This window comes from Scophthalmus maximus, chromosome 19 (assembly GCF_022379125.1).
Source record: "Scophthalmus maximus strain ysfricsl-2021 chromosome 19, ASM2237912v1, whole genome shotgun sequence".
NCBI lineage: Eukaryota > Metazoa > Chordata > Actinopteri > Pleuronectiformes > Scophthalmidae > Scophthalmus > Scophthalmus maximus.
The window spans coordinates 6,117,330-6,144,068 of record NC_061533.1 but is presented as its reverse complement, the minus strand read 5'-3'; the positions used below and the strand labels follow the sequence as shown (position 1 = coordinate 6,144,068).

Here is a 26,739-nt window from a genome sequence, read left to right as displayed (position 1 = left end):
TGTACTGTATAATTGAGATGCCCTTGACAAATAAAAGACTTAAAAAGGCTGTTTTCTAAATTTGATCTTATTAGAGTACAAACATGGGGGAGATTGTAGTGAATTGGCTTCCAACTTGTATCAAGTTCCAGATTTAATTATCCAAATCTTTAATTACCAGTTTAAATTTGATTCCCAGGAAGTTCCCATTGAGGGGTAATTCCAAAACGCCTTAGGGGTTCCCTTTGAGATGTAGTTATCAACCCATAAAAATGATTGATATATTATAAAAGATAAAATACACAATGAGAAACACGCAGAGGACACGTCAATACAATACAATATACAATAGTTTGTATTAAGTATGAAATGTTAAAGATCTGAATTGTTTCAGTGGGGAAGATACAGTATAATGGGGTTCAAAAAATGAAATGTTTAGCTATAGGCCAACCATTTTAGAAATTAAAGTAAGTCAATAGTACAGAGCAATCCCGGACGTCGTGAATATTTCTCTTACTGATGGGAAATGAATGACAATCCTCAACCCTGTAATATTTTGGTCTAGTTTTTTATTTGTTTATATGTTCACAGGAATGAACTGAAACCAACACCAAGCTGTGATCCATCAGTAGATGGTTTGGTCACACCAGTCCAGACGACCTGTGTGGACCGCCTCTTATGTCAAAGTTCCACGTTTTGTCGACCCTTCAAATCCGCCGCAACCGTCCCATAATTCTTGACTTTTTTATTCTATTCCATATTACAACTCCTTCTTTGCTACTGCTATTATAACTAAAGCTTCTAGACGCCACTTACCAATAATAATGATAATAATAAGGTGGACAGACAACCTGCGGGCTTGCATTCCTCTCTCTTGTTAGTCGGCAAATAATAGCCCTCAGTATATTGCTGTGTCTGATTCCTCAGACTGGAGTTTTTCATATTGAGAAAAATAAAAGCAGAAGCTCTTGCCTATATATGAAAATAATAATTGATTGGTGATGGTTCGGGTGCTATATGAATTTTGCTATCACTCTTCTTCTATCAGTACTTTTTGGAGTCACAAATACCATCGTGTTTTATCACTTTCTGAGTAACTCAGTTTGGCAAGTTACTCAGAGTTTGTGGCGCGCACCGAACCATCAGTAGACGGGAACAGAACGAGCCATAACGTTCCGGTTCAGTGTTCGGGATAAAGCCGTCTGACCCCCCCCCCCCCCCCCCCCCCCCCCGCGCAAACACAGAAAGATGGAAAATGAGAAGAGAGAAGAAGACGGACAGGCGGCGTCAGAAAACGAGCAAACAACGAAAAAAGGGTTCGAGGGACGAGGAGACAGACTGAGACGGAGACGGAGGCCGACAGGCAGACGGGGGAGAGGAGGGCGAGCAAATAAGAGAGTCGGTGATGGATGGATGCTGCGGTAGCGGTGAAAGTGAGCGGGACAGGAGTTGTTCTGAGCTGGTTGTTTGGACAGATGGCTGCCTGTGTGCTAATTACAGACTGAGTGCTTGACACTGTGAACACAATCAAAGAGGAAACAAGCTTTATTTGTTCAGCTTCACCCACACAAAGGCCCGCTCGCTCGCGCGCGCGCGCACACACACAAGCACACACACGCACGCACGCGCACGCACCAAGCGCCAATGAAAACAGTTTGCCCCGTGCCACACGAAAAGAGAGGCCACAGGCAAACAGGCCCACAGAAAGGCACATTGATACACGCAGCGCATCACAAATAGAGACCCGGCCTTCACCGAAGCGAATCTCCGTGTGTGCACACGGTTATCAGAAACTCACAAAGCACATCAATGGCCACGGACCCGGCAGAAACGCTGGAGGGCGACCAGATCACACAGCCCCGTCGTCCGCGTGACGTCTGCTGCGGAAAACTAAAATGTCCGCACTTTGAAAAAAAGAAGAGACATGAATTTCTTGGCCGCATTAAAATTGTTACCCATTTCGCTCTTTACCTCTCCCGTGTTTACCTCCGCTCAACCCATCTACTCTGTGATGCTTTTTTTCCCCCCTTGCTGTGAAAAAGCACAACTTGCCAACTCAAGCTGACTGATAATGGAAGAGTCTTTCTCTTGTGTTAGCTGTTTCAATGCAGGGCCGTCATTAGGCTGTTTCACATGGGCATAAGAACAGGTTATTAGCACTCCAAAAAAAATCCTGACACATTTGACAGTGAGGATGAGACACATAGATTGCCATTGTCCATGCACACAGACCACACAATCTGAGAGTTCCTCGCACACCAAGACTGAAAATATCATGGTAAACAGTCACTAAGCACAGACCTGCTGCTGAAAACATCAGTTGACCGTAAGAAAATCCATTCAAATCCGTTCAATTGAATTTCCAGACGCTGCTGGAAACCGGGATTGGAATCAAGTGGTGCGCCACCGTAAAGTGTCCCCTGTCGGTTGCTCGGTCGGTTTCGGTACTGGGGCTTTAAGTTGAGCTTCTGGCTGTGAATTTGTGGGGGGGGGGGGGGGGGGGGGGGGGGGTCACTGTAGACTGCAAAGGTAACGCCTTGATAAGAAAACATATATATACAGTATGTGTAAACTTTAAAGACCCCTACAGAAAGACAAGACCTTGAAAGTAATGTTGGTTCCAAAGGACCAAAAACTTGCAAATAGCCTCCTTCTCCCCTCTTCTTTTTCATTCACACACCTTCTCTTCCCTCATCCTTCCCCCTTACCTGTACATCCCTTCCTCTCTCTCTCTCTCTCTCTCTCTCTCTCTCTCTCACCCCCGACTTCCTGTTTTCTTCATTCCTCCCTCTCTCCTTCCTAGGCGACGCGCGCGAGGCCCTGTTCCATCTTGGAAGCGGCGCGGCACATTCCCACGTCCCTCCACGGCTCAGTCCCCTCCAAGCAGCCTCATTAGCAGGAAACATAATGAGCGGGGCTTTAATGAGCTCAACGAGGGCCTAACGAGGTGTTGGTCTCTGTCGTTACCGCGGCGTCTGGTCACGCCTCGCCAGGCAGCCCGTAGAAAAAGTGCCAGCCACCAGATGTTCGGTTGGTTGTTTGGGTTTTTTTTTTTTAACATTTTTTGTTTGCTTAGTTTTTACCTGGAATTTTTTTTAATCATCATTATTATCTTTTTTTACTTTAGTACATGAAAAAAGTTGGTTGGAGTTGATCATCTAAGTCCCACGAAGTTTGTGTGGATGGTCGGGTCAAAGTCGAGTCAAGTGCCGAGGCTTTCTTTCGTCTCGAGTCATCAGATGAGGGTGTCGGGATAAACGAGCGCCGAAATTAATTTTGAGAGCGGGGCATTCTTGGAAGTATAGCTTAGGACTCTCTGGAAAATGTATACCTCATTCATCTGTTTTTGAAAGTGGCAAAGCAAGCCTGGCTCTGGACGACTGGTTCAGATTTCTCTCCCACTGTGATGTCACAGTTGGACTCCTTGGGGGTAGCCCCGCCTGCGATCTGAGAATCTCCCCTTCTCTGGCGAAGGGGCGTGACATTTCCTACACATTTTGAAAGCGACAGACTGGGCCAGCTGGCCAATCAGAGCAGACAGGGGTTTTAACGGGAGGCGGGGCTAAAAGACATCCAGGCGTTTTAGTCAGGGGGTGAGAAGAGGAGCTGCTGGAATGGGCAGCGTGAGAACACTGACGCCTTTTCTGAACATGTAAAACCTTTTCAAGTGGTAACCCAAATTAAAAGTATGAACCTGAATATGAGCATAATATGTCTCCTTTAAATAAAATGGATGGTTTTGCTGTGTATGTGTGCGTTTAATGGGAAGTGGGGTCTGCTCCCCCCCCCCCCCCCCCCTCCCCACCAACAGCTTTCACTACCATCTGCCATTTTGTCTTCAGTGACACAAAAGGGTCACATAACAAACATTCTCTCTCTCGCTCTCGCTCTTTCTCTCTCTCTGTTTTTTTTTTTTCTCACTGACACTAATCTGGATCTTGTCTGAAAGTCACTCGGTCATCATCAACATTGCGGTGACCTGCAGTTATGGAGACAGTAATTCATACTGAACCACTTGGCCCTGCCCCCCCTACCCCCAAACAGATGCAGCCCTGTCTCTCCATCCCCATAACCCTTCTAATGAAGCAGCCGGTGTGTTGAATGACATGTCAGTTGGCATAATTGTAGGCGGTCTGGAAAATTCTTATGGAAAAAAAGAAAAAGCAGAATGAAAAGCGTCGGAGGGGCGATTGCATACCCTGCATGGGTTGCATATATATCCCAATCGGGTGTTGTAATAATGCCCCCCCCCCCCCCCCCCCCCCGCCCCGCTGCAACGCACAGAGCTAATGCGGTATATGTGAATTTATATTCCGCCCGTCTGCAGAGCAGGACCCATATAACACACTGGAGGAGAGGGGGACGTGAAAAGGCATCAGATGTCTCCTCCAACACCAGCCCCCGTCTGTGAGAGCGGACTGATATAAGAATTCAAACTCTAATTCTTCTCTTTTACATTATTGATCATCATATGAAACAATGCAGTACAAAGTCTGCATTGGATGCTGGATTCGGTGACCACTTGACCTTTTACTCTGGCGCCAACGTCAGGCCACTCCCTTTCCATTTCCATTTCCATTTTGTGCTGCATGCTAATCTATATTTTCCGGATTGGCGTGGGGTCGATGTCTGCATGTCATCAGGAGCTACAGGCCTTAAACTCCACATGTTTCGTGGTGATGGATGCAGGCTTCTAAAGACACAATCCAAATGTCCCAGAATTGTCCAGGAAGTAACGTCTTTATCAGCAAATGTGTTGTATAAGCGCTCAATTTAATTTGCTTCTGACAAACAGTCTAAAAAGTTCCGTTCCGCCGAAACTTTTCTGTCCCTCTGCACCGAGGAACGCATTTTTTATGTTTTAGTTTTTTAAGTTGATGTTTACTGGAGTAAGACAGGCCGTTCTGTCGTCTGCCTGCCACCGCGTCACGTCCGCCCGCTGACAAGGCCGCTAGCCTGGCTCAGACTGAGACGGTAATCCTCCGGTAAGAGCCGTTAAACCGCCCCAGCTGTGGCAGGCAAGCTGCCACCTGAAGCCAACTGGACGGTCTCCTGCCACACCCACACACACACACACACACACACACACACACACACACGCACACACACACACACACACACACACACACACACACACACACACTTGGAGAAAGACGTCAGCTTTCTTTCTCTGTCTGCCTTGCCTGCCTCTCTGTGTGTATTTGTATCTGTCTCCGATCTGTGCATGTACACAGAATCAGCCACAATGTGAGCGTGTGTGTGTGTGTGTGTGTGTGTGTGTGTGTAAGACAGAGAGAGAGAAAGAAAGACACAGAGGAATTAACAAAATAAGTAAATGAGAATCGAGCAGAACAAAGCTCGCCGTTGCTTTTTAATAGTGTTCTACATGATAAACACACACGAGGGAACGCAGCCCTCTTTCTTAATTGTGTTGGAGTGTGCACACGTGTGTTTGTCACCGAGCGAAAGACAAATAAAGGGGCAGCGAGGTGAGATTAGGGGACTAAAAGGCTTACCTGTTTATTTATTAATTTCTCTCTCTTCCGTCTCACACACACACACACACACACACACACACACACACACACACACACACACACATTAACACAAAATATCATTCGCTGAATATTCATAGCAAGCTGTTGCACCCCTGGTCTGGGTCCAAATCTGTGTGTGTGTGTGTGTGTGTGTGTGTGTGTGTGAGTTGTTGGGGTTCCATATGGAGGCATGGTTACCGCTTCGTGTAATCCCACTCAACAGGAAACATACACTCGTGGGACAGGACATTTCACTTTTGTCTGGTGTGTGTGTGCGTGTGTGTGTGTGTGTGTGTGTGTGTGTGTGTGTGTGTGTGTGCGCGCACTCCTTCGCAGTGAAGTACCTCGGGGACACAGAGGGTCCTTGTGTTTCTGAGTTAAGTGAGAAATCAGCACGGTGAAACACAAAAGGTTAGGTGAAACAGAACACACACGCCGTAAACACGCCCTCAGACCATGGCTGCTTTCGTGCTTTCTGTACGCAAGGTGTTATGAACGTTTTTAAATTGAACGTATCCTCTCATTGTAATCATGAACAGCGTTGTGCTACAAGCCAGCGTTTTCGCTTTTCGGAATAATTCGATGTTGTGAACCCTTAATTGCGAACGGGATGGATCTCCAAGCAAGCTGCATTTTGTAAAATACATATGTTATTATAAATTACATAATACCAACCATGCTAACCATATTCTACTGCCCCCTTACCCGCAGATAAGTTATAGATATGTATTTCTATATAAGTGCCCCTTGAATGCGCCATGTGTTGCAGTTAGTTACTTCGAGAGATGGTAAATAATCAAAGAAAGTTCTGCCGTTTGTGTCGCCTCGACCCTTTTGACTCTCCCCGGTCTCAAACGACGGAGAACCGCAAGCAGACACGCCGAGAGGCGAGTGTGACGCACGCGGCCGTTTGCACGCGAGTGGCGCGTCAGGGCCACGAGGCGTTCATCAGTCTCCGTTAGGGGACTCCAGGTAGCATTTGTCCTCATAATTAGACGCACGCAGCTTTCGGCGCCTGTTTGGAGCGGACAACAAATTAGTGGAACGACGAGTCGACGAGACGGGGATCGGGTCAATTGACAGCGGTATAATGTGTGATCATTTCATCCGCCCGGCTGGTTAATGGGCAGGTCTGCTGTTTCACCCGCTCGGGGTTTCCAATGAAACGACCGCTCACTCTTCATTTTTGAGTCTTTTTTTCCCCGCACGTAGGTTTTCACTGACTGACACACTCTGGTCTAAGTGGTTCACATGTGTCTTCTTTTTTAGACGCTTCCCATCGCGAAGATGGACAAAGAATGAAAAGTAATCAAACTTGCAAAACACGGTCAAGAACGAGTGAAGGTCTAGTGACTGGCTGCGGGATGAGGAGCAGTTCATCAGGTGACTGCGCTTTCGAAAATCACACTTTTCGTAATAAGTTCAAACAGTATCCGGCGACCTTGATCAAAGAATGTATATCAGGGACGCACATCTACATCCCCGATACTAATAAATACAAATTTAAACCCCGGAAAAGCCTCCCCTTCACACATCCTCCTCCATTTCTTTGCCCCCCCATACGTACATCCATCCAGTTTTCTGGGCCAATTACAGCCGTCTCCCACGGCCCGGTCTACGGGGATTGGCCCCGGGTTGGAGTGGATGGACTTTGGTGGAATCCTGGGGACGGGGGAAGGGGGCGGATAAAAAAAATTCACCGCAGGTCACCGGAGCAAAAGGAAAGCGAGGAACATAGACACGAGTGAGAGAGGCGAGAGACTGCAGACGTGGCGCTTCCAAAACGCCACTTCTCTTGACGGGCGAACGGAGGCGCTGGGGTTTGAAGATGTGACTTAACGTAGATTGTCTGGACGAGATCAGTTTTGTTTGGTGAAAGCACGAAAGCTGATGTCAGGTGCGGTCCATTGCGCCGCGAGTTCCTCCGTGCAATGACTCGAAACGGAGTAACAGACGAGTGACGCAGCGGCTGATTAAAAGTACAAACAAGACAACGAAGAGTCCAACTTGACTCGGCATTTACCAAAATAGTGGGGAGTGTCGCCGTGGTGACGCACGGGACACATTGTGATGCATGAAAATGGACTTAGAGTTGAAGTCTGACATAGCTGGAAGTCTGATATCTGGTCTGGGCTTGCATCCAAATCCAGTAACATTTGGCCTTTTCTTCTCGATTGAATTCGAGGGGCTCAAAAACTTCACGGGAGGATCGGGGGCATCCAAAGGTCGTTGCCTGGGCCCTGCAGATCTCACTGAGAGGGCGTGTTTATCGCCGGTGCGGACCGTTTTGAAGTCGTCAATGTGCATTGCATTGTCCGATCCGGAAGGCCACGCGGTTCAGAAGAATTTACCCCATGACACCCATTTTCCGACTTGTCATCCTCAGGGCGTTCGGCAGGCCGCGGCCGACGCTCTCGGGGACAGAACTCGCGGCTGCGACGGCGCCATCTTCAACAAGGTCTCTGTCAGCGGCTCACTCATTAGCATCAGCCCGAGATATCAGGGGTCCATAAAGATAACCCCCTGCTCTCGGCAGAGAGGCGGGGAACAGCGCTCCCGGGCGATGGTTCTTTAGCCCTTTTTAATATCTGAGACGGGGATCCAATCGATCCACGATCCCTTTCGGGAGTGCTGAGGTGAGGAGCTTCCCACAGTGAAATCTGCAATGTGTTATATAAAGCAGATTAATATCGCTGCCACGTTTAGACGTGCAATAATGATTTCTCAACCTAATTTACAAGACGCGCGGCGCTGCACTAAATGGGCTTCATTGCTTCGGGAACATAAAGCTCGAATCGCCCGCGTGCGCTTCGGCGATGTTTGTGATTGCGTGTCTGTGTGTGTGTGTGTGTGTGTGTGTGTGTAAAATAAGAGAACATAAAGACAGAAGAACGGTTGCAGAAAGCATGTCTGCGTTCAGACTTGACTTCTCAATGGTAAATAATATCTTGGCGTGTAAACAAAAAAAGGTCAAAACAATTACCGTGTATTTCTAAAAACTCAAAAATACTAATAGCAAAAGCAATAATTTGCCCATTACATGAAATAATCAGATTGATTGTCAAACGTACATCCAGCACAATCGAGTCAACTGATAGTGGAAGACCAGAGAGTAAAAGGGACAGGTCGCGAATGAGAGTACATCCACTACACGCACGTTTTCATAAAACGCACAAATCACAAGCTAATATAAATTCCACGCCTCGGTGGATAATGTGTTTATTTTGTATTTTTTTTTTTTGCCACATCTGCATTTTAACATGCTGATTTAAGCAAAAGCGAGCGCGTGAAAAAAAAATTACGTTTCCCCATCGCAGGCCGTTCCCTCCCCTTCAATTTCATGCGGACGTGCACATGGTCCTCTTCAGCTCGCCACGCGACCGGACGCGGACGATGGGAACATGAATACGCTCGCATTGGGACGGGGGGACAGACGCATGTGCACGTGCACATAGTTACCGCACGTGTCATGACCGGGTTTATCAATTGGCAAATGTGACGTCTTAGTGTCTGAAGTGCTGCATAGTTCCACAAACGTTGCAAACGGAGGAGGGTCACGGTGGATGAATGCAAAAACAAAATGTGTGTGTGTGTGTGTGTGTGTGTTTTTGTATGCGAAAGTGTGGACACACACAGGTGCATTAACGAAACACACATTATCCCTCTGTAATCCGCCGACCCTGACAAGCAAATGGAAAAGCGATACCTCGCAGAGGGTTTATGTGCATCACGAACCATTTTCTCTGCGTTTCATTTCTTCTCCTTCTCTCCACGTCTTAATGAAGCCGACTGCAGTCAAGGACACGGATCGATGCCGGCGTGAGACGACGGACCAAACCACCGTGGGAAGAAAAAAATCAACATGATTTCCTACATCGTGCCGTTGAGGTAGGATGGAGGTCGCTCACGTGACCCGTGAACTTTTCGCTGTGAGTTTAATTTCTATCGCAGGTAAATGGGTGAAGCTTGAGCGTTATACTCTCACAACGTTTTGTTTTTTTTATCTTCTATTACATCGATCTTAAAAGTTACTCTGCGTATCAAAAAGCATTATTTCCTTCGTTCTTATTCCTGTCTCATTCAGAATTTCGTGAACACACCATCTCTCTCATGCTCTCTCATTGTTATCGTTGCCGGTACTGCATTTACAGAACCACAGCAATATTTGTCATATATGCTTGGATTTGTAGAAATAGATTTAGTGGAGTTTGAACGTTGAATCTGAATACTAAATATTAGTGAAGGTTCTTAGTTTTAGCCTGAAATCGTAGGAGCATTTACTCAAAAAAATGTATCAAAAATTTTTATGTGACATTTTTATTTTTATTTATTTGTAAAGGTGAGGAGTCAAAATGTTTTTCATTGGGAGTTTTGAGGATAAAGATAAGCGCTCATGCAACAACAACAAGTGGGACATCCATCCATCATCTACTTAAAGGTCGCAGGGGGGGGGGGCTGGAGCCAATCCCAGCTGACATTGGGCGAGAGGCGGGGTTCACCCTGGACAGGTCACCAGCCTATCACAGGGCCACACACAGAGACGGACGACCATTCACTCTCACGTTCACACCTACGGTCAATTTAGAGTCTCCAATGAACCTGACCCCATTCTGCATGTCTCTGGAGTGTGGGAGGAAGCCGGAGGAACCCACGCCAACACGGGGAGAACATGCAAACTCCACGCAAGTACATGTTTTCCAACGTCCACACACACACACACGGCCCCGCGTCATTCACCGCACACGCACAAGCGCGCACGCAGATCCGCGAAAAGATAGCGAAAGTGCCAAATGCATCCCACCCTCGAGTATTTCTCACAGAAAAAAGGATCCCGACACGCGAGAGGGGTAAAAGACGAAAGCGGCCACCTCCGACACACGTGAACTGATCGGCCCTCCCGCTCTGCTCGCGCGCTCGGATCCTGTCGCCCGTCGGCGCCAGCGATTCCTCCGCAAAAAGAACAGCGAGATTGACGGGCGGAGTTGGAGGGAAATCAAAAATGCTCAGGCTATTTGTGACTTCGGATGCGATTCGTCTCTTCACTCTCTCTATTATTTCTCTGCCTTTCTTTTACCTACTCCCCACAATGACGATGACGGAGGAGAGGAGAATTGGAACCACGGTGGGTGGGGCGGGCAGGCCAATGACCCCAGGTCAAGGGGGCTCGCGCATGAAATTTGCAAGAAATTTTTGTTTTTTTTCGTGCGCCACTGACAAATACAGAATATAAATAATTCGTCGTGACGTGCTGACGAGGTTGCGGCCGCGGTGTGATAACTTGTCCTGTAACTTGTTCTCCATTTCACAGTACCGCACCACCATCGATGGACAACAGACTTTGTGTCAGATAGATTATAAACTATGAACTTGTTTTTGAACTTGTGTCACTGACCCCTTGATTTTATAGATTTTTATAATACCATGTGTTCTATTTTTCGTTTGTCTGTAAAATAAAAGTACTCTATAATGTGCAATCGAATATTTGTACGTATTTTCGGTTGACAGAGGTTTAGATTTTTTTGTCATCTCATCTCAAACCTTGTCACTCTGAGCTCCTGATGCATACTGGTAAAATCTTGAACTCAGATCATGAAGCCTTGATGTGACAGAATAGCTGGTAGCGTCAAATGGCGCGTGGGAACTTCGTGTACGCTGTTTCCCATCGCCTCTGCTGTTGTGTCTCCTGTGAAACATGTTCATCTACAATAGAAGTGAAATAGTGTACAGAGGCTAAAATGATCAACGTACTGAAAGTCTCAGGAATGTTCCACACATCCTGTCTTTTAATCGCCATGGCCACCACACAGCAGGTGGGATCATCTGTGTCTTCCAACCCCCTCTCGTCTTTTCAACGATACGTTCCATGAAGCCCAAGGCTTTGACAGCAGACCCACCTGAACTTTGCTTAAAAAAGAAAATGGAAAATGTTCTAAGCAGATAAGTGCAAAACTATGTTGTGAAAAGACAAAATGATAGGAGTTCACCAAAACACCGACAGAAAGAAAAAGAAATACGTTTTTTCAAAGTATGACAAATAGAAAGAAGTAACTAGACACAACAAAGCATATGCAAATATTTCTTACGCTTGTCAGGAATATGCATTTATTTGAGTAAGTATTAGCATCGGCTCAATATTTAAATGTGTTGTCGAATGTACTGCCGAAAAATACAGTTTATTTTGCAAAATTATACATTTAAGTTTTGAGAGAGACTTTTTTTTTTTTTTTTTAAATAATAATATGTAATTTGAATCTGATTGGAAGCGGGAAGGACCAGATAAGCGTCCGCTTCTTTCTGTCCCTCCTCGAACCCAAATAATGTGTGTGCAAGATTTATGCCGACTGGAGATTTTTCTGTCATGGAAAAATATTTTCGTTTTTCTATTTGGATATTGATATGTTGTGATCGATTTGAGATAACCAAAGATCAAATCAAAGCGGTAAACAGGACACTCACATGTAGACACATCGAAGCTTGTGACTGGTTGCGGCGGCACCAATGCTTCCCAGATCATATCTGTCAAATTACACGGTGATACGGCACCAATTTGAAGGTTTTTATAAAGTCGCAATTGCCTCGATCTCCGCGAGGCACATGAACATCGTCTCCCTCCGCGGCGATAAAAGGGGAAATCTGAAAATTGTCTGGGGGGGGGGGGGGGGGGCACTCTGCACGAGCACATGTCTCCGCAGAGCTTCTCTTCCGCTGAGCTGCTCCTCGTGTCACGCCCAGTCCAATGACCGCGTCAAACGAATTTTGGAGTTCATTTGCTCAGAGGGGGGAGTGGAAAGAACTACTGTCGCGGAGCGGGGCGCTCGGTCGTCTCAAACTAATTGTTGACGGTGGACGTGAAAGAAGAGCCACGGCGTCGCTGTGTGTGCCCCTGCGAGGACCGAACTGTAAAGGGGGGAGGACACACGAGGCAGATTGGTTGTACTGTACTGTATCTACTTAAAATATGCATCTCTCTGGCTGTGATTATTCCCCCCGGGGCTTTTTTTCGCTTTGTGCCACGCGCTAACACAAACAATCAGTCGAAACGCAATCGGCACTTGCGTCCAGGCGTTCACACAATTGGCCTGTGGCTCTTTTTGCACAATTTGCGAAGAGCGGGGAAGAAGCGTTTATCGGCCAATCAGACCCGACGAGAGTGTCCACAGAAGAGAACTCGCGACCATTTGTCTTTAAATTGCTTTCAGAGGGAGCTCAAAAGGTTGCGTGAAGGAGGGACTGGGGGACCTGAGGATAATAGGGGGACATGGAACAAACAAGAAAGGAGCAGTAACACATCTGGGAAGAGGGAAGGTCTCCATCTTCCGAGCTCGGAGGATAAACGAGGAGTGCGGAACGAATTCATCCAAACTGGAAGATGAGCATGTTGTAGTGGAGGCCACGCTCTCTTCAAACGATTCGAACCGATTTTTGGCTCTTATAGCCACTGGGGAAGTCCACTTCGCTTTAGGTGGCCCAACGAAAATGGTAAGTGTAACACAGCCCCCCAAAGCCAACAAGAGCGGAAATCAGAGGTGCGGAAATAAGCAGTTCCTCCGATGGCCTCTAGAGACCGTCCGTCTCAAAGACGGAATACTCTCCAAACTGCATAGACACCAAGTTCGCGCCGGCCAACAGAGGAGTCAATGGACAGGGGTGAAAACATAACCTCCATGGCGGCGGTAATTAACATAATATAGTAGTGGTGGGTTGGAACATTTTTCCCATTAAGATTATCATTTGACAGTTGGGGAAATATGCGCAAATATCGGACGGGATAACGGACCCTTGGCGGACTGAATGGCAACTTATCATTCATGTTCATCGGATGAAAGTTATTTATTATTTGTGAATCTGGTAAACACTTCAGCTTTTCATTTGACCACACATTTCTATATTCAACGCGACAACTCTCCGAGTTTGTCGCAGCCTCCTCTTCCCCCCGTCCGTCTCTCCCGCGGGCGCCAAACAAAGCGTCCCATAGTTCCTCCCGTTGGGAACACCAGATTGGCGAGACTTCTTTCAGTGGACTCTAAAACAAGTCTCACTTCTCTCCTCTATTTTTAATATTGTTTTGAAGTTGCGCTGACTGGCAGGTCCGAGCTCTCACATTTGCAAAGGTTGCGGGGTTTTTTTTAAAACTGAACTGCCAAGATTATGTCTAAGGTGGGTGTCAGTCAAAAAGACGGGCGCGCACACACACACACACACACACACATTCTCACTTTCTCAATGTGTCAATATGCCAATATTCTTCACCCTACAGCTGAGGTTCAGGACAACACAAGCTGCCTCCCGTTGTAGCTGTAGCACCAACGCAGATTCACTTTTAGAACGTTGTCGGCTTGCTGATGGCGATGGCGGCGCCTCAACATCTACAGAAAGAGATGCAGGAAATAAATATCAGTTTGCAAAAGAAAGCAGAAACGTTGACAAAAGCCCTGTGCACGCGCCTCGTGTGCTTGTGTCCAGCCAGCACGGGATCAAGACTCTCTCGGTTTTATCTTAGAGAAAGACGACGCAGACGCTGATGCTGTAGAGCTGCAACGGGGTATTAAAGGCTCGAAGTTTTCGGAACAGATGCTGTTTGTTTGAGTCTTTGCTCTCAAGACTGGTTGCGCTTCATTGGGAAGACGACAGTTGTCAACCAGGAAATGCAACAAAATTTCACATTCCTTCTTTAATTCAATCGTCATTAACGAACAAAAATAAGAATTTAAAACATAATCTCTATTTGCAGATTCACTAGAGGTGGACATGGAAGAACTGACTTATTACATTCTGAGCTTTTTATTTCCATGTGAAACACCCACAATTATGTTTGCAAACTCTTGGCCTATTAAAAGGTTTGCAGTTAATGAATTATGATCCCCGTCTCCATAAGAGACTTCTGAACTACTCTACGGAGCCGTCTTCCACACAAAGACAGGTCTGTTTCATGTTTTTCTCAATAAAAAGGACTGTGTGTATACTCGATTCTTTAAAAAAACAACATCATTTATTTATTTTCAAAGTCATAAACAGCTTAAAAGCTGATAGTGTGAAACCACCGGTGAAATATGCATCTTGTCTCCTGCATTGTGCACAAGATATACATATATATATATATATATATATATATATATATATATATATATATATACATATATATATATATATATATATATATATATACATATATATATAAACATATAAAAGGGATGGGTACAGATTGCTTCACCGCACCACTAATGGTCAAAAACTATATATATATATATATATATATATATATATATATATATATATATATATATATATATATATATATATATATATATATACATATATATATATATATACATATATATATAAACATATAAAAGGGATGGGTACAGATTGCTTCACCGCACCACTAATGGTCAAAAACTTCACAGGGTATCGTAAAGAGGAATTGATTTATTTCACCTAAACAGTGAGTATGACATTAAAGATGAACTGCACAGAGTTTTCCAGTTGATTTGTTTACATTCATACCCTTTAAACATGCTTTAAAAAAAATGACTCGTACCGGGGTACAGAGACTGAATTATAAGTCATTAATAAAAAAAATAAAAACAAACACCACGAGAAAATGCTACTTCTATACAAAGACTTCTCAGACATTTATATCTGCGATTTTTCTCCACAATTCACATCCTGGCCAAGTTATTATTTTCCTCCCGACAGGAAATTAAAATCAGGGGTTTAGTCGATTTTGTTGCTCTGTCGCGCGCCGTGTGACCAAAACCCACCGCAGTTCATCTTTAAGAGCATTAATTAGCCTTTGGGCTTTTGTAAAACAGCGAGAGGAAATAGCTGAATAAATAATTCACTCCGTCTCCCCCACCACACTTTTTCTTTTTTTTTTTACAAAGCGAGGAACAGGCTTTACTGTGCCGCTGTTTCACTCGAGTTATGACAAACCACGGAACATCGATATGGAACTAATAAATACAGGCTTTTTGTGTGGCGGCGTGAACATTTTGCTTTGATCTGGACTGACTTTGTTTGTTAAAATATATTTTTTCATAAATGAGGCCTTCATGCCTCGACGTCTTGGGCGGAATGAAATGGACTCAACATCGCACAGTCAGATGACGGGTTAGGATTGAGTGAGTGATACACAAAGAGGTCGATAGGTTTTTTTTCTCATTTTTTTTTTACATTAGCAGTCGGGACACATGTTCAGTACCTTTTGTTTAGTCTGGAATCCTCAGGGATCGTTTTTACATCAAACTACATCTCGTCACGTGTTAGAGTCAAGCTGGCGAAGAACTTTTGGTTAAACAGTTTTAGGTCACTAACTTTGAATGCAATTATCCTAATGTTTCACAGTCCCAAAAAGAAAATATTCATATTTATATATACATTCAATAAAGAAACACACACACACACACACACACACACACACACACACACACACACACACACACACACACACACACACGCCACATAACGACGACATGGTGATCCCAGGCGTTAATGTGTGTTTGCCTGCGTACCGGAGGGAGACGTCTGCGACCCGGCGCGAAGAACCGACACCGGGGTCGAAGCAGGTGACGCACGGACAAGCCCGGCGGCTCTTCACTGGCCGATCACGACGCAACGCTAAATCTCACTACTCCATTGTCGGGCGGCTGCGAAGCACAACGTTTCGAATCCACTTCAACGTTTACCTACCACAACAGACTATGGAGCTAGATCGCGAGCGAGCCGATGGAGCGGTGGACCTCGCGTTCTTTAAAGTCTCTCGTCTGGCTGAGAACATAGATTTGTAATGCTGATGAAGAAATTATTCTTATTCTGGCAATTTTGACAAACATTTTCTCCCTGTACCTGTACGTTTCGGATGAAGATCATTGAAAAACTACGCTGGATTCTGGTCGGGTGGTTCTTCGTCGTCGGTGTCTCTGTCTCTCTCTCTCTCTCTCTCTCTCTCTCTCTCTCTCTCTCTCTCTCTCTCTCTCTCTCCACCTCTCTCTCTTAATAGTTTTGCAGTTGGGGGATGTTCTTGTAAAGGTCCAGCGAATCCGGATTGGAGAAGGCTCCTCTCTGCGCCACCTCCCGGCCGGCGAGCACCTGCTTCACGGCCACCTCCACCTTCTTACCACTGATGGTGTACTGCGGAGAGGGATGAAGAAAAAGGGGCCGTCACTCAAAGAAGTGACGTTCACAGTCGCGGGCCGACGTCAAAGCTCATGTCTGATTGGCAGGATTGCTCTTGTTTCTCTTACGGGAATGTCTTTGGTCTCCAGCAGCAGCGCGGGGACGTGTCGGGCCGACAGAGCTTTTCTAATGGCCCCTTTGATCTTCGCCGCCAGCTCCGGACAGTAGGGCCTACCGGGCGCCATCTTTAAGAACAAAATGACTCGCTCCTCTCCGTCCGAGCTGTACTGAGGGACGCAAAGGCTGTCCGACACTTCCTCGAAAGCTTCCACTGCAGAGAGGGAAGAGGAAAGGAGTAGAGGGCGAGGAGGGAAACACGGGGAGAGGCGATGACAAATGGACAAAATTTAAGAAGTGGATGACGGGACATGAACATTAACAGTGTAATCCTTTGCTTGCGCCAACATCCTGCTCCACCCGTGATGTTCAACGCTCACCAATGTTGTAGATCTCCGAGCTGCCGAACCGGACCCCGTTGGGATTCAGCGTACCGTCACTGCGGAGGAAACACAAGTTCAAGATTATCAAAAGTCTTGCGTCTGTCGTTGGGATCTAACAGCATAAAGAAACGGTTTCAGTTTCTGTGAGCTGGTTGGTCGTTCTCTCTCTTATTACACATATACAAAATGAAAAGTACTGTATGCGTTTGTGTATTTAGTTTTTTTTGTATATTTCTGTTTAGTTTATCTCCCTTTGCCATCAAAGAACCAATCATTTTTTTCACTTCAATCTCTACAATCTGCATAAATCATACTTTAACCTGTTCTTTTGCAGAGCACTCTCATTAAATAATCCATAAAATCAGTTTTATTTCAGTGAAGGAGCCGACCTTCTGCCCAGCATGACGACGCCTCCTGTCTTTGGGTTGATTTTACAGTAGTCTCCATGAGCCCATACACCTTGAGAGAAAGAGCGTTATTAAGTTTAATACAACATCTTTTTTATCAAGATAGATAGATAGATAAATACTTTATTCATCCCAAGCTGGGAAATTCTGGAAAGATATATATATATATATATATATTATTCTTTTTTCTGATTTCTTTGTTTACATGTATAAGTCATATTTGATTGTATCAACATATGATGTGTGTGTACCTACCAGGGTATGTGGAAAAGTACGCTTTGTGGTATTTGCTCCCATTCTCGTCGTTCCAGAAGTGTGTTGGCTGACAGGGGATCGGCTTCAAGCAGACAAGCTCCCCACTGTCTCCCCATAGGGGCTTACCTGTACACACACACACACACACACACACACAGACACACTCACACACACACACACACACACACACACACACACACACACACACACACACACACACACACACGCACACACAAGCAAAACAAAAGTTAGAGTTTTCAGATGCACTTTGTCTCACACACACACACACACACACACCTGGATACAAATGGAACACACACCTACACAGATACAGTATAAATCATTCTCAGATAAAAAAACTAAAAAAACAAACCGGTGACGTATCCCACACTGGGACGAACCCCTCGCACCACTTTGGTGTGAGGTTTCACAAAGCCCCTCGCCCTCCTCCCTCGGGACGGTGTTACGGGCTTAAGAGACCCGACTCAAATAATCCCAAGCTCTTCCTACAAAACTGCCGTTTAAATTTTCCCTCAATCCCCCCTCTGCCTTTGAGGCGGTGGGACACGCTGCCAGTGCAGCCCTGCAGCGGGCATCGGGAGCTGGGGAACGAGGGACTACAATCAATGAGAAAACAGAGGGCTTTGAAGACTCCCAGCAAGATAAAGAAAGATTTAAAAAATCACTTTTTTTGTTGTTGTTTGGACTGTGAAGGAAAAAATTAAATGAATAAATAGCGTTTCCCTGAAGTGTATTCCTGTGTTCATCCAGGAAAAGTTCACCAATTACTCGGGCAGTGTGTTTTCCGCAACCGCTGCCTTTTAAACTCCTGCCAACGCGCACAGGTAACATCCCCCACGCGGGAGCAACCGAGTGTAACCGCGGCCCTGCTCTGGGTGGCCACCGGGCAGCTCCCGCAGCAGATGGAACGTTCGCTCTCAAGGGTTCGCTGTGATTTCATTTGGCCCCACCGACATATTCGCGCTCCATCCCCGAGCTGCATTTTAAAGCCTCCGCGCGATCGCCGCACCCTCGGCAGCTGGAGCGCTTCGGTTAGATGGGCAGAGTGCAAAACCCAACGCAGTGTAACGCTCTCCGAGCAGTCGGCACACGCTTACGGTCAAAGCCCCAGGCTTCCACGGCCATGCCCAGGTTCCTCGTCTGGATCTCGCCCCGGTACACCGGCACCGTCGGGTTCTGGCCCATGAAGCACGACACGATGTCGGTGCCGCCTTGGACAGAGGAGAGAGGTGAGAGAAACACAGAGGGGGAGAGTTACTTCCAGTTATCGTTTCATAAAGAGAGAGAGAGAGAGAGAGAGAACATAACACAGGCTCTTTTGCTTATATCGAACCACGTCTTAGTAAGCGACACATGCTATGCTGGCGGTGAGTTTCAATAGAGACGTAATGTGAAATGGGTTCCTTGCAGTGACAAACCCTCAGACAATTGCCACCCAGCTCAGCAGCTCCGGGAAACAACTCCAGCTTCCATTAGTTCATGGTTTTCTTCTCGCCACTGGGCAGCCACTTACTTTTCGGAGTCCTGCGCTATTTTGGTCGTTTATAAAAATGCTTTTTATTCAAAAAAAATTTTTTTACTAATGCGCTAATGTTTGGAATCTTTTGTTTCAGCGCGATATTGCCTCTTCACGTTGACATTTGATCGTGCTGGTGTAATCGTAGGGCGGATCAGGAGGACTGACGGGGAGCTAAAAGAAAACAGTCGGCATCCAAGCAGTCAAATAATAGACTTATTGTTTCAGCGTTGATATCACATCAGAGATTGATAATAAAAAAACAAAAAAGTTCACCGCAGCTTTGAGTTTATTACAGCCAAAAAACTTCCTTCCCTTAGATATTCAAGTGACAACACCTGGAGCGTAGTGTACCTGCAGTCAGGTAACACACGGCAACACATCAGTGAATGTGCACCAGGAGAAGTTACTCCACTTGGTGTCGGAATCAATCTGGTATTTGGGCGACAAAGAGATGTTAACTCCCTGCTCCGCCTCCTTTGACCTACATGTAGGAGCTCTACTCTGTTGCAGCAGATTCCTAAACTCACACACACACACACACACACACACACACACACACACACACACACACACACACACACACACACACACACACACACACACACACACTTCCTCTGCCACGATATACATTTGTCTCTCTCTACCTTCCAATCATTTACTATTTCTGACGCGCCCGATTCATCTCGCCTCCCATTGTTCCGTCTCTATCTCCCCGTTTCGCTCCCGCTCTGTATCACAGACTCTCATCCATCCTTCTTGTTCGCTTCCTTTCAACTGCTCTCTGCCCTTCCACTGCTCCTTCCTCCTCTCTTTCTGTTCTTTCCACCCATCCCCTCTCTCCGTTTCTCTCACTCTCTCTGCCAGGCTGTTCATGAGCTTTAATTGGCTCCCGGGAGGAAGTAGGAAACTTTTGTCTTCTGATTAAGCACACACACCTATAGTGGAGAGACACGCCATTATTTTACTATCACACTAACACACACACACACACAAGCGCACACACACTCACACACACACACACACACAAGCGCACACACACTCACACACTCACACACACACACACACACACACACACACACACACACACACACACACACACACACACACACACACACACACACACACACACACACACACACACACACGTATACAGTATTTGAAGTAAATCCCCACTGTTGCTTTTTTCGAGATGGCTTCCATCAGCAGCCATTTTTGTTCTGTATTCGTATAAGCTCACTCGGACGTTCTCAGGAAGTTATACCAGGGGGGTTCTGGCAGGAAAAGTTCCGCACAACGTCCGGAGCAACATTTCCAGACATTTGCATTCTCAGATACAGGCCCTCAGGACAATTTCAGGAAAATGTCGGGCGAAAAAAGCATACAGCTAACCTATGTATACGCTCCTATGTTCAATCATTAATTATAAAAAGAATGGTCATTGTGAAAGTCACAAAGAGACTTCAACACAACCACACAGTGTCATGAAGAATGAAAAACAGATGATGAGGTAGAAGAGAAGAGAGGAGAAGAGAAGGAAGAGAGTAGAGGGATGACATATGGGCAGTCAGATGGAGGTATATTAGAACGGGGGGAGTCAAGCAGTGAAAGTGTTAAAATCCCCCGATGAGGAGCGACGGGGGTCTGAAGTTCCTGCTGACAGGATAAAACACACACACACACACACACACACACACACAAACACACACACAAACACACACACACACGCGCGTGCAAATTAAAGTCCTGATAAAGACAAAATCTAAAAAGAATAGAAGATAGTTTCCAAAGACCAAATTAAAATTGTTCACACTCGAGCACAAGTCTGTGGACATGCTCACACAGAGACACACACTGGGTAAAATCGGCAAAGGGGCCCGTCACATATGTCACTGTGGCTACCAGTCAGTCACATATGCTGTGATAAATCCCATGAACACACACACACACACACACACACACACGCGCGCACGCACGCACGCACACACCTGCACTCACACACACACACACACACACACACACACACACACACACACACACACACGAACAGAGTGTTGACCTCGGGGGTCAAGGTTAAGTCGGCTGGTGGCCAACAGGGTGGCAACCTGCTGGTGCCCTTGGTGAGAGGAAGGAAACTGGCGGGGGCAGGACATGCTGTTCTGAAGAACGCACACTCTTACTTGCCCACACACACACACACACACACACACACACGAACATGAGCACACACCATCTGATATCCACACAACGAACCCAATCTCAAAACGTGAAATCCACATCCGCAATCTTGAGTTTAACTTTCAAGGTTTTGGCCACTATTCAAATTGCCTCTGCTAAAACTGTGCTCACCAAAGTAATAACTGAAATATTGCTGCAGCGTTAGTTTGCGTAGGAGTCACCTGTTTTCTCTTACAAATGAGTTTGTCTATACCCGAGGGTTTGTTTAAATTCTGCTTGTGTTGACTGCAAATAAAAGTGGACGCAAGTCACCGGGTCCGGAAAGTGAAGCCAATGCGGAAGTGTCTGAAACCTGTATTCTCTGTAATGACCAGCAGAGGGCGACTCAACCGGCTGCAAAAAGAAGTCCGTTTCCATAGGAGTCTGTGAGAAAATGAAGTCTCAACCACCTGACTGCAGGATTTTATACTAACAAGAATGAAACGGGGCAATCTGTTCTGTTGCCCCTCCACCGTTTCTCCTCATCATCTTGCCAGACTTCTGCCTCCTTGCCGCAGACGTTCCCTTCGACGCCAGCGGCTGGTCTTTCTTTGTGCATGTCACTGTGAGAATGTGTCTTTGCGTGTGTGTACGAGTGCATTGGAAGCTAAATGCTATACCCATTACAGCTGTCGTTCACTGTTTGTTCTGGTGCTGCCAAACAGCAGAGAGTGTGTGCATGCGTTTTTGCATGTGTGTGTGTGTGTGTGTGTGTCTGTGCAATACGTCAGTCACCCAGGCTGTCTAAATGTTAAATGTTTCAGGGAGAACAGAATGGCAGCTTGCATTCTAGGGCCCTGTCACCAGTACAATGGGCTGAGAGGGCAGCTGCGTTTGCATGTGCAATGTGTGTGTGTGTGTGTGTGTGTGTGTGTGTGTGTGTGTGTGTGTGTGTGTGTGTGTGTGTGTGTGTGGATGTGGGTGCGTGGCGGTGTCGTGGGTGGTGAGGAAAATGTACACTTCTATATAATTAATTTTTTCTGAACAGTCTTTCTGTGCGTCAGCCCCCTTTGTGTCTGTTTCGCAGATGCTTTGTCGCTGTATTTCGCATATTTTTTTTCTTTGCCAGTGTGAGTTCGGTCAACACAAACAACGTTTGCTGCCATTAAGATAGTTGGACAGTCAGTCAGTCAGTCACCTGAGATGGAGCCCAGCAGCACGTTGCTCTTGATGCAGCGGTAGACGTAGTCGTAGCTCTGAGGTTTGAGAGGAGAGCCAGTAGACAGGATGGTGTGGAGGGACTGGAGGTTGTGTGTTTCCGCTGGAGGTGAAAGAGCAAAAAAAGGAAGATACAAATGAACTAAAGGAAAGATTAATAAAACACCGGGGCAGTACATCTCTTTACTTTAAATACTGCATAACATTGTATTTGGTTAATTTAAACCACTGTTTAATATCATCCAGATTTGAGCAGATACTTTATGCTTTTAATGAGGAAATCAGAAAACTGAATTAAGATTGTATTCGTGCAAACCATTCTTGTGTGGTTTCTGTGGAGTCTGTTGAGACAACAGTAAAGACAATTCATTAAGACGCTTTTACATATATTTCATTAGATAAATTTGGCATCGAGTTTTAGTGCTGAAACTCGCATATGATAGTAGCTACAGTTTTGAAAAATTTCAAATGTAATCCACTGACGAAAAGCAATCATTTTGACTGAGACACACGCACACACACACACACACACACACACACACACACACACAAACACACGTTCAACATGAACAGCTGTGGCACCATGCATCCCCACATTTGTGTTGATGCCCTTTGCCAACATGATGTGACACGGCATACAGACACAAACACATTTAGCTGTTGCCCCTCGATCTCTGTGCTCACATGCCCAAACCACAAGCCAGTAACACCCTGCAAACTAATAAGCTTCCAGCAACCAACCCTCAACCCACACACACACACACACACACACACAAACACACACAGTGGGAACTCTTGATAACCCCCCCATAATGCCTCTAGGTGCCCCGGTCCAAATGTCAGCCCGGGGAAAAGGGCCTCTCCGCTGGGGCAACCAGTCAAGAAGCTCCCCCTACCCTCCCCAGCCCACTGGAGGCATGCTTGAACACACACCCACACACACACACACGCACACACATGCACGCACAGTTAGACAGATCTCCCTGTGCCATGCTTTTCTCTAATAAGCATCCAAATGCGCGCACACACACAGTGCCAACTGGATCAAGTGGTTGGCTGACTGATGGGCTGCAGCAGAGAGAGACAGACAGACAGGGAAAGAGCAAAGTTTTCTTTTTCTTTTTTTGGAGGGGGGGGGGTCATGCCTTCCTGTTGTTTAGCTACCGAACTGGGAAAATGTGTTAAGCTAATCTACGTCGCAGACAGACGCACACATGGGGGGCAACATGAATAAAGATTTGTGGTGATTATAACAGCGCAGTGGGAGCTGAGACACAGCAACTGTTTATGCAATAAACATTGGTTACAAGTGCTAATTTAACATTAGAGAGGAGAAGGGGAGAGGGGGGGAGGGGAGGAGAGGAGAGGGGAGGAGACGAGAGGAGACGAGACGAGAGGAGACGAGACGAGAGGAGACGAGGGAGAGGAGAGGAGAGGAGAGGAGAGGAGACGAGAGGAGACGAGACGAGAGGAGACGAGGGAGAGGAGACGAGAGGAGAGGAGAGGGGAGGAGAAAGGGGAAAGAGAGAAGAGCAAAAGCTAAGAAAAGGTAAGGATAAGTAGGACGAGCCCTTTGCATTAACTGTAAGTGATGATTTACATGAAGATGAGGAGGACAATTCCATTAGAGTTAAAACGAGCGGACGAAGAGGACGACGCAAAGAAAAGGCCAAGGGACACGCTAATGTAACTAATGTATCTGGTACGTCCTTGTCATTTTCCCAGCTAAAAGAGGTGCGCTGCCATTAGCGTGGACCAGGTGTAAAAGCTGAAATACCACGGAAATAATTGCTTGACTGCGCGATGGATCGAATTCAAACTACAATTAAGGAACCGGGGGCAATTTGAAAAAAACGTTACAGTACCGCAAGTGCTTTGTTCAACTACAACACAGAGTGTACCTTTACAAAAGAGCCCGCGCAAAACGGCAATCATTTTGTGTCACACAAACAGCAGGAGACCACAACGGCATGTATGAAGGTTACAGCACGAGGGCTAATAAGCACGGGCACGACTCTGGTTACGTGCGGGGACCTGGTTCCCCCCCCAGAGAGCCGCAACACTAAAAGCAATTAGATGGGCCTATCCGTGACTCATGTGAATTATCCCAACAGCACTTTTATCCATTTCGATTCGGTGTCAAACAGCAGAGCACAGGGGGCAAACTGTTGATTCGCACAGTGAATGGCATAAAGGACATTTAGAGCCAAACAGCATCACTTTAATAATCATTATCGCGTCCATCTGCTCTCGTCGTTCCGCGATCGGTCCTCGCCGCGAAGATGAGTGTTTTTGTGCGCGACTGCGTTTCTCTCTCTCTCTCTCTCTCTCTCTCTCTCTCTCTCTCTCTCTCTCTCGGTTTTCCCCGCTTGTTACTTGTGTGCGTCCATGTGTGTCTCTGGATTTCTGCGCGTGTGTCCGTAAACCGCAACTCACCGGGTTTCAGGTTCTTCTCCTGCAGCACCGACAGCCACTTGGCCCCGGTGCCGAAGATAGTGATGCTGGAGAGGAGAAAAAGATAAGAGAGAGTGAAAAAAGTAGAAAAAGAATGAGCGAATCTTTGTTTTCCAAACCTCAAAATAAACATCTCTTCCCCCTTAACCATAACAGGAAGATTTTGTCCATTATTTTCAGCGGTGAAAATTTGCGTCAGCGTTGCCAACAATGACAGCCGTCGCAAAAGTCCTCCTACCTACATGTACTGCATTCTGCACAGTGACAGCAGAAAACATACACAACAGGACGAAATTAGCAAACATAATGAATCATCCTCTGGGGTGGTATTAATATCGCGGCCAAATTTCACGGCAATCTGGACGGTTATTTTTCGAGTTATTGAGATAGATGGGTGGACGGGCCCGACCGTCATCTGCACTGGAAATTCTCCATAGTGTCGGTGTAGTATGTTTGAGAGATGTTGGAGGGTCTTTTTTCAAGTGGGAAACTCACACAACTCTTGCACCTTCCAGTGTGTACGTTTTAGATTGTGTGTGTTTTATGTTTTGGATTGTGTTATAGCCCTATCCGGAACTATTGTTTGCAACATGAGCGCAACAAAATGCTTCTTCCTCTACACGTCGCCCGGCGGCGGCGGGCAGTCATCACGATGTCGAGCCCAGCATAGGGACCCCGACACCCCCCAAGATGTCAAAGCAGTTCATGTTTTACACCAGAAGTTCTTGAACACAACCCACACGTCCAAGACAAATACGAACAAAGTCGTCTGTGACCAATCAAATGTTCAAATTAATCATGAATAACAAGTTAAAACTGCCTTACTCACATATATGCTTTACATAACATATCATTCATCACGGCAAAAAAAAAAAATTTCACGATGACTTTAAAACATGTGCTCTGTCTCTGCAATGGAGTCGTGTATGATAAAAATGTTTTTTTTTTCAATTAATAAGACCTGTCTGGACTTCTTAAATTTAACAGCATTACAGTTCCTTTTTTGACAGGACAGACACGCAGCAAAGGACCAAAGAACCTCGCACCTGCCTCAGTATATGGGGCTTGTGCTCTACCAGGTGAGCTACCAGGCATTTGGGATTCTCCCGAAGCTTTTATTCTAATGTTTGCAACAAAAGGTGCAAGTGAAGAATCTGGCCCCGCAAAACACGCGGGAATGATCGGAAATAGTCGATCACACTTGGCGACGGCTGGGGGGGTAATAGGAGATGCGATGGCATCTGGCCTATACCGGTTACAAAAGGCCTAATACACCGTCGTGAATATGACTGGATGTTATTACTCAGCTGGGGGCAAAAGCAGTTGATGAATGAGGCACTGATTGTGAGGCATGAATGGAGGGGCTGATGCGAGCGTGACTCCAGTAATCGCTACGGAACTGATGCAACGCTCCATTTTGTTGCCCTGAATCTTTGCGCGACGAGGCAGAATTTGAATTTCTTCGAATGCCGAATGCGCAAATAAAAAGAAGGAAAAAAAAAAAAAAGGACAACAGTTGCCGACGATCGAGCCTTTGCCCTTAATCCCATCTGCTCCAGTGGAGCTGCTCTGCATCCCGG

The 26,739-nt window shown here is 46.1% G+C and overlaps 2 protein-coding genes across 2 annotated transcripts in view; both read right to left on the bottom strand.

Annotated features, from left to right (window-relative positions):
• Positions 1-2,695, bottom strand: part of si:dkey-215k6.1 (transmembrane protein 132B) — a 216,550-nt gene extending 213,855 nt beyond the window's left edge. Inside the window, exon 1 of the mRNA XM_047329298.1 lies at positions 2,688-2,695. Coding sequence (XP_047185254.1) covers positions 2,688-2,695 — 8 coding nt within the window. The remainder of the gene's footprint in view (positions 1-2,687) is intronic.
• Positions 2,696-14,922: 12,227 nt separating this feature from the next.
• The window catches only part of aacs (acetoacetyl-CoA synthetase), a 31,696-nt gene continuing 19,879 nt past the window's right edge, over positions 14,923-26,739 (bottom strand). The window contains exons 11-18 of the mRNA XM_035640248.2: positions 25,142-25,206; positions 22,686-22,808; positions 18,912-19,025; positions 17,794-17,919; positions 17,521-17,590; positions 17,129-17,187; positions 16,760-16,962; positions 14,923-16,646 (exon numbers count right to left, since the gene is read on the bottom strand). Of these exons, the coding sequence (XP_035496141.2) occupies positions 16,509-16,646; positions 16,760-16,962; positions 17,129-17,187; positions 17,521-17,590; positions 17,794-17,919; positions 18,912-19,025; positions 22,686-22,808; positions 25,142-25,206 (898 nt within the window). The 3' untranslated portion in view covers positions 14,923-16,508. The remainder of the gene's footprint in view (positions 16,647-16,759; positions 16,963-17,128; positions 17,188-17,520; positions 17,591-17,793; positions 17,920-18,911; positions 19,026-22,685; positions 22,809-25,141; positions 25,207-26,739) is intronic.